Source organism: Halyomorpha halys, unplaced genomic scaffold (genome assembly GCF_000696795.3).
Source record: "Halyomorpha halys isolate HHAL.00 unplaced genomic scaffold, Hhal_1.1 Scaffold552.1, whole genome shotgun sequence".
NCBI lineage: Eukaryota > Metazoa > Arthropoda > Insecta > Hemiptera > Pentatomidae > Halyomorpha > Halyomorpha halys.
The window spans coordinates 210854-220303 of record NW_027106510.1 but is presented as its reverse complement, the minus strand read 5'-3'; the positions used below and the strand labels follow the sequence as shown (position 1 = coordinate 220303).

The 9450-nt window shown below is 29.6% G+C and overlaps 1 protein-coding gene across 1 annotated transcript in view; it reads left to right on the top strand.

Annotated features, from left to right (window-relative positions):
- The window catches only part of inaE (inactivation no afterpotential E), a gene marked incomplete at its 5' end in the record, with an annotated part of 75863 nt that extends 66714 nt beyond the window's left edge, over positions 1-9149 (top strand). The window contains 1 exon segment of the mRNA XM_067044863.1: positions 1759-9149. Coding sequence (XP_066900964.1) covers positions 1759-2844 — 1086 coding nt within the window.
- Between the last annotated feature and the right edge of the window lie 301 nt (positions 9150-9450).

Here is a 9450-nt window from a genome sequence, read left to right as displayed (position 1 = left end):
GCTTCCAGCCGACGGACGTCCTCTCATCAGGCAATCCAAACTCAGAGTATTTTTCTTCTTGGTTGTCTTCCTTTTTCAAACTGTCCACTCTTGCTGGACAGAAATTGATGAGGACCTCCTCATCCTGGAAACATCATTTCTCCTGCGCGCCCAAACAACGATTGATTCTAAAAACCAAAACCTGCCTCGATGTTCCATGTAAACATCGATTGTCGCACAACAATTAGGGATCTTTGCAAATGATTTACTTTCTGAATATTATTCTTTAGCACTATTTCCTGACTTCTATTTTTTCTTAAATTTACTGTATTTTCAATTATGATGGGAAGAGTTAAAATAGTTTTTATGATATTTGAATCTGCTCAACATTGCCTTGATTCAACGGACTTGTTGACTGAAGGATATGTACCGCCATCTTGGTTTTGTTTTGAATCACGAATTTATTATAGACAATGAAAATTGGTTAGCTTGCATTTGATTTAAAATAACAAATAAACAATATTGAAACAATATACATAAAATAAAAACTTAATTAAAATCATTTATCTATGAATATCAACTATTTATTAAAAAAGAGGATATTACAATATATTTATATATATAAACAAATAGCATATTTTGAGAACAATTAAATTTAGGATGCACATAAAATATAAATTAAACATAAAGTTACTAAAGTATGGTAAGATTGCAGAGACAAAGTCATGGAGAAGACGACTTCTGTTTTTCAGTGCAGACCCATTGTCATCTAAAGTAATCAAAAGAGGAAATGGTTTTCCTGCTCCTATCTGTCTCATGTAGAATAAATATAAATGTTCCCATTAAAGTAATTTCTGCCTCCGTGAGCAGAATGTAAAATAGTGACTGAGTAATGCATATAGATCTCTCTATGTGTTAGTCTTTACTCAACTGTATTAAAGGGTGTAAGGTGGGAAGATCAAGGAGAGGAACCATAAGTGTCTTCATGCTCTTAGATCTGGGTCATAAGAGGTGCTCACTTACCACTTACGAATGAGATTCGCCTTTAAAACATTCATTAAATATAATGTCTCAATAAGCCAGATATAATAGGCACCTCACCCCAAGCTTGGAGTAATATGCTGAAATAAAAATACAAAAAACAATTGTTTAAATAAAATAATTTGTATCCAAGTTAAGTCTCAAAACACTCTTTATTATTTCTTTATAAGTCCTACATTTCGGTCGATTCGGCCATCCTCAATGACAATCTTAAATACAACTTTACACCTCAGATCGAATAATTTAAAAACTTTTTGCAGGTTATTCTGCCCAGGTCATCAATGTCAGTCTAATTCCCATATTTTGTCACTCTTCACAACAAATTTTAAAACTTTTAATTACAGATCAACTTAAGACCATTATCATTTTCTTATCACAATAATATTGTTGTGATAAGAAAGTGAAAACATTATATACAAAAAACAAAACAATTTTTTCAACTTTTTTAATGCAAAATGAAAGTATATACTATGTATAAAAGTATCTGCTTCAATAATAAATTATTTAATAATAGCGAAACAGAAAGGCTATTGTTTAGATTTTTTTTTCTTAACTACAGCTATCTTCCCTGTTATAGTAACAAAGTTTAAAAACTGGTTGAAGCATTAATTTAATGAATTGTAACTTGTTACTATCCTCTGAATTGAATCCTTGTTTCTGTCTTATTAAAAAAAGTATAGACAGTATGAAAATTGTTTTAATAATTAAGCCATATTTAACTAATTATCATTGTTTTAGGTTATAACAAGCTTGGGCCCAGCAAAGCCTCAAAGATCAGTCAATAACAACAATAACAATAGCTCAGGGCCGTCGGACATTGAGCACTGTCACCTTCTGGCCGGCTCTAGTGCTGCGACTACGCCGCCTGCCCATAGGATCTGTCTAGAGACCAGCTTCACGTCCAATAACCATCAATCCCCGAAGGAAGACAACGAGTCTAATCATCTTCCCTGGGAATTCATCTCTCTAGTATCTCCTGTTTTTGAACGACGGCCTGAGCTGCTTCACGATGAATGGATGGGCCTCGCTCCTCTAGCCACTCCTGAATCTTTTTCCGAGGTATCCAGTATCAGTTCTCGAGCCGGTAGCTTTTCAGGTTTACACAAGAAAAGGAGACACCGAGCCATTAAAGAAAGTCATAGTGTACGTTTCAATGAAAACCTCAACGATATAACAGACTTTAGTACGGATGTGTCGGAACTTACGGGTTATAATCCAGATCACAAAAACAATAATATTCTCTCAAGGTTTTTCAGACGAAAAAGATCTCATAAAGAATCAGAAAGAGAGCAAGAAACGAAATCTCCAAGTCCGCCACCTCCACCGCCAATCGAACCCATCAAACTTGACGAATCTTTGACTTCGACAGAGTCATCACCATTGTTGAGCAGTTTGCACCTCCTAACTGATCAAAGACTAGCTGAAATACTCGGCCGACCTTTGACAAATAATGACAGTACAAGTGCGTCTTCGAGCTTTCACTCGGGGCAATCTCTTCAAGAACTTCCAGCAACGATTTCATCAGACTCCATCACTGTTAATGCAGAAGTGCACCAAAGCCCCGAACGGAGATCAGCTTTGAGATCTGAATCTTCGGTCGGCGGTGACAGTTTGCTTGAGGACATTGAAAGATCACTTAATATGAGCCTCTCGCGAGCTGGTTCCAGTGCAAGGCTCAGCCTATCGAGGACTGGTTCAACTGCTAAACTGACTGAAGTAGAAATTGACATTGGGGAACCCCCACCCAGTTCAGAAGTTCATCCAGCGGGTACTAAATACATGTATCCAATACTTCTTGTGGGTCACGGTGAGAGTAGTGTATAAGCAATTTTAAAAGTGCATAAAATATATTTTAACAGGCTGAAATAAACTTTTACAAGTAATTATGCAAGCCTTTAAACATTAAAACAATCAACAAGTGTATTGATCGTTTTATAAACTATGAACTATCTTCATATTGTTGAAAAAGACAATTTTTTTAGAACATTAAAACTGTATTTTTTAATTTTTATATGATAGCTTGTAATCTTTAGATAACTTTATTTACAAAAAGAAAAACTCAAATATTTACGTCTCCATTAAGATATAAATGCAGCCATTCAAGCAAGAGATATGAGCCATCTATATGATATAATATATTTGAAGTTTACTGAAGAGAACCGATCAGAGTCTATTTTTTTTTTCAAATTTGAGTTATCAGTGCTATCTATATGAGTTTAATGAAAACTTTTCTATACAACTATCAGATCATTTGATAAAAACTAGGTTCATGGTATTACAAAAGAACTGATTTACAATAAGAAGAGATAGAGGTAAGTTACCCTATTTTATTGAATAAAACCAAAAGTACAAAATATGATTCTGATCGTTTTTACCTTTTACCTTCATTTATATTATACACTTACAAAGAGACATACATTTATTAATGATGAATTTACATATTCTAACCAATGAAAATGTCAAAATGGCGGTATCACTTCGAAAATAATAATTTAATGAAAAACATATTGAACTACATTAATATAAATTACTTACATAATATGCAAGCTTTAAAGAGCTGTATAATTTATGACTTACAGAAGAAATACTTAACTTTATCAAATATACATAGGTTTCTTGTTTGAGACTTTATATTTATTAATTTTAATAAATTAGATTCTTTTAGTCTCAATATTTTTATTAATTTATTTTATTATCAATGATAACCTCAATTTTCAATTTCACAGTCTCACAATAATTTCTAACCCTTATTAGTCGCTAGCTTTTTATACTTGATCCTCACTAGGTTGTAGGTAGTTCTGGTAAATATACAAAAAAAAAATCAGTATTGTAAGAATAACATTTTTGTTAGAAATTATTTATTTTACACACAGATTCAAATAATTATTTATTTAGAAAAGGCAGTGATATATAACTGGAAATGTCAATTGCTCTATTACGGCTACTTAACTAATAACCAGTCCTGCCGATTCTTCCTACAAAAAAATACCCGCTCAGTGCCTTGAAAAATGGTATAACTATTTAATTGTAATTTCACATTGGGTTTGGTATAATCGTTAACAAGCACACTTTCAGTTATTAGGGCAAAAGTGTTAGCCACTACCATGGTATAACTACTGGATAGTTACAATCATGACAGCATTAACTATGAAGACAGGACTGAGTCTGGCATAATCATTTATAGTACAAGTAATTGCAAGTGGACTACTTGCTAATAAGTAAGACAATTCATTAGGTTTAGACAGCTTGCGACATGTTTGTCTACAAACATTTTAATTTCTTCTCCACATGCTTTGTTTTCCATTACTATCTGAGGTCAAGGCACAATAAATAAGTGAATAAAATGTCAAAACAAAAGTGCTATTCATTAACAGCTGCTTCCAAATTAAAACTATTGTTGGATTTTAATATACCAAAGTCTATCCTTTATAGAGTTATTCAAAACAAGGAGACAATTGCGCAATGACGGGAAAGAAAAATTAATATTGACTAACTCAAGCGGGACCCTCTATTAATAAGACAACTTTCATTTTAAACCTGGCTATTTGGAAAACTGGCTAAATGTGGTTTTAATATACCAAAGTTTATTCTTTATAGAATAATTCAAAACCTATTAATCTACCGCATTAAAAATATAGGATTCTTATTATTACTTAATAATAAAGGTTAAATAGCCATATTAAATAAGACTTGGGCATGATATCCTACAGCTATTTTAGAAATAATTGTGAGGATGTGAAATTGGAAATGTAAAAAGAAAATTAGTGAAAAGGTTGAAGTTAAAAGGATCCAATTTACCATAGTTGATAAAAATGTTCAATAACAAAAACTATTAGATACTTCTGAATGTAAATTCCAGATCAAATAATTGAATTGATTTTTCAATTATCATGTTATTATCTTGTTACAAGAAACAACTACTTATAAATATGGAATACAGTAAAGCAGAAAGTTTCTATAAATATATATTATTTTCATTACTCATGAACAATAAGATCAAGAAATCTAAGAGTATACCCTGGATATTGTTTATAATGACCTCCAAGGGATCAGGCATATTCGCTCATTATAGTTGATCGTTGTTAAACCAATCATGTAAATGTGAAGTAGGAATTTCTCGAGAAATCTTTCTGAAGAATGCCTATTCCTGAAGGAAATAGCTCTAAAGCAATTCATAATAGCAAAAAGGAAAAAAGAGGGGAATATTAAACCATTTTTGCAGTAGCCCCAGTGGGGGTAATGGGCGTAATCAGTATTGGGCGCCACAATTTCTTCATTGTAATTTTTAACAAATCCCATTTTTCTTCAAGATCTAGAATTAAGGCTCTATTTTTAGCTCGATGATATGGTAGAGCTACTTACATTCTGTTCTGTACCTACATTTTTAGACTTGTTGACATAGAGGAAATAATTTTGAAAAACAGTAAACATTTCACTGAATGGATAATAATCTCATCCCCCTTTAAAACATGGGTTTGAAATATTCTTTGAAAAATGAGGATTGTTGTTTGAAAAGTCTTCTTATGAGTTTCTGGAATGCTGTCACTATTACCCATGAGTTGCTATGCCTGATCAATCTTTTTAACCATGGTTCTTATATCTGACAAAAAATATATTGCTAAGGATTTGAGAATCCAAGAAATATTTGTCATTATAACCAATACATTGTTATAAACAATATGCAGTGTATTATTCCATTGTACTGATTCAAGCAGAAATACTTTGATTTAAATAATATATTCTGATAATTATTTTAAATGCACGGTTATTATAAACTGAATATTATATTTAGCACAATTTTAACAAGCTCTGAGTATAGAAAGTGAATTTAACTATACAGTTCGACTGATATAATCAAGAAACGGAGTAATATTTTATTTTTTGGATAGGAGTCATGGCTTTAGAAATCTTTATTGATTAAAAAAAAAAATCTTTACTAAATCCTGTGCACTTATTCTTTTTTATAGTCAACTTCTTTTTCTTTAATTTTAATGAAAGTTTTTCATAAACTTCATTTACATCGTATTGAATTAAAATATTTATGTTAAGAGTTCTCAAATTCATTGTTTTAACATTATGATTACCAGTAAATTCAAGAATTTTACTTAATCTGAAAATTGTACCTAAACTTAATTAAATTTGTACTACTATTAGTACAGCTACAGAGAGAGCTTCTCTTATATTGTATATCGAATTTCAAAATTATATCAAATAATAAATATAAACATTAAAAAAAGACAATATATTTTATAAATAAAATATAAAATTATCGATACTGGCCCTTGCAAATAGATGAAACATAAAATACCGAAAACAAATAGCTTCTCTAATTAATTTAGTTTTGCTGCCGATTTAACAAATCAACAGCTGTGATATCCTAACTTTTACCGGTAGGGAGAGAGCATGGACAGTTCCTTGTGTCTAGCTGATTTTCTATATAAATTTATAAATAACAAAAAAAAAAAATTCTATTTAAGCGAATCAATTAGTAAATAAGTGATTTTTTCTCATACATAATGAAAATAAATATTGTTAGCTCTATTGTATCAATTGGTATTAAAAAAAATTATTTTTAACATTTGATCTTTTAAATTATATGTACATCTACTCTCCATAATTTGAATTTTCTCTAAAGAAAATCTCATGCCACTAAAGAAAAATAAATTCAAGAGGAATTTAATATGAATTGAGAAGAACAAATTATATCAGAAGTTTAGTAGTTAACAGTATAAAAGTTCAGTGGATCAAATTTGATTTTTTTTTTTTATAAAGTAACCCAAAGTATCGGGAATTAACCTAATTTTTTCATTATATGACATAACTTTTTTTTAAAGTTCACAATTGCCCAAAGGCCAAAAAGCCTTAAAAAAAAATACAATGTTTTCAACACATATCGAAGGCTTACTTCACAGTAGTGCTGAGTACATTTCCACTAGCTTTATGAAAAAGACAATTAAAAATTCCCTCTTTTAGGAAAATTACAACTTTTCAATTAATTTTCCTGAAAGAGAGAACCTTTAGTTGTATTAAATATATATATAAATAATTGACCATATAATTTCAAATAACAGAGAAGATGATCAGAGTTGCGGTCAAAAAAGAACAAAAATAGTTAACAACAAGATAATATGATAAAAAAAAAAAAGGTAAATTAAAGTAGAGTTAAAATTATGTAAAAATAATTGAAAAGAAAATTATATACAAATAAAAGAAAAGAAGAAATAAAATAGCATTAATAAAAAATAAACAATGATAAGAATATAAAAATCATGTAAAAAACTATAAGGTCAAAAATGTACTTAATTTATTTTATATTAAAAAATATATTTTTAGTTTTTTGTGTATCTTTTAAGACTGATGATGCTCTACAAACTGTGACAAAATGTAGGAAAATAAATAGTTCTTAACTATTGTTCTTTTTTGACCGCAACCCTGACCATATTTTTCTGAAGTTAGTGAAAATATATCTATCACTACTCAGAAGTGAGCTATTGGTATATTTATTATATTTTGGGACGTTTTGGGAAGATCGTTTCCCATTCCTCAGCATAATACAATTCGCTGTTGAATTCAAAAATAATACATCCACAATTTTATACAATCTGTTAGTTTCATTTATGGTAATAATTAGAGAAAACAATACATAAATAAAAGAATATTTTAAAATTACATTATACTTACTTAATCTGTTAAAATCATTATTATAATAAAAAATTTCAACTTATATAACGAACAATCGTTACTTATTCAATCATTTCTGCTCTAAAGGAAGATTACATTGTTAAGGATTAATAATGGACTGCAGATGAGGGGCGGGGGGAAATTAATTCATTATTATTTTTATAGAATAGAATTTCAGATATCAGGAATAAACTTGTGGTCCTCTTTTATATTCAGTGTCTTTTCCATTTCTTTTTTTATAAATAAATTTTCTTTACTATTTATTTTTATTGTATTTTTTCTCTATCCAAAATCTTGATATCATCAAAACTTATTTGCTATTGTAGTTGATATATATTGTAGGGTTTCTGAGGGCTATATGGTTTCTATTGTTTATTATTGAACTTTTAAGTTCTTTCATAACCTAATTTTGATTCATTATTCTATTATTGCAAAGGATGTGTTCATAAAGATTAAAAATTCTTGAGGAACCAAAATCCTCATCAATAACTTTTATTAGCAAAGAAATATTTTTTTATATTATATTTAAATGGATTTTTTTAAATAATTTATTTTTATTTCATATTTTTTCCTTTTTTTATTGTAATATATTTTTTAGAATAATATGTGTTATTCATTATTTGTCACAGTAGAGCACTGTAGTTTATAATTATTTTTATATTGTTATAAGTATTCATATCACGATAAATACTTCGTCTGAAAGTGAATTATACACCTTTTTAGTGTACCATCACTGCACTTTAGGAGTCATCTTTGATAAAGTCACCCTTGAAGGTGTATAGATAGATATTTTGGACTCAACTTAACAATTATGATTAGAGTTATTTTTTAATATTTTTTTTCCTATATTATAAAATCACTAAGGTATCAAGCATATAAAATGAAAGTTACCCTATTAAAAATCTTGTACTGAATATACGTGTTTAGCACTTGTCACAAATTCACGACTGGTACAAATGCTTGGTAAATAAAGGAAATAACAAACAATATCCACTCACTTGTTTCGTTCTTTTGACTTTTGCCGGCTATTACATTCGATTAACGCTATTTTCATTATAACAAGGAACAAAATAAAGAGAGGTGGATTGAAAGGAAACGTAAAAATCAGCAAATTATATGATAGATGATAATAATTAATAAATTATAAATAATACTACATGACCTATAAATTCAATTTTCATTCTAGGTTTTTAATCAAATGCTTGTTTATTTAATCACCCAAACATATAATGTCTTTATAAGCTTATATCTGTTCTGTGTTAAATAATTAAAAAAAACCGGTTAAAGTTAATTGACAAGATTTAAAACAGAGTAATTATTCCAAATCAATATAATTTTAAAATATACAATCTTAAAATGGAGTTAATAATTGAATATGGAAGTTGGGGAAATTAATAAATGAAAACATAGAGAGCACAAATATTTACCTCTTTGCAGTTCTAAACCAAGACTGAACAGAAATGTTGAATGCAGCAGTATAAGCACCCTTTGATTTGTGCCCAAAAACCGACAATCAACGGGTCGGCCACAAATTTTAGCCAACTTATACCAGCCAATCCAAATAATCCATCTACATACTTGCGTATGCGCGAATTTGCTTAAGTATAGAAAGCATAACCCTACTCTTCTTGAAAGCAAAAGTGAAGCTAAAACGGCCACGCATACAAAAGGAAGGTTTACATTGAGGTTGATAGGAATGTCCACCATTGTAATATAAACTCAAACAAAAGGCAGCCAGTGATTGGCTCG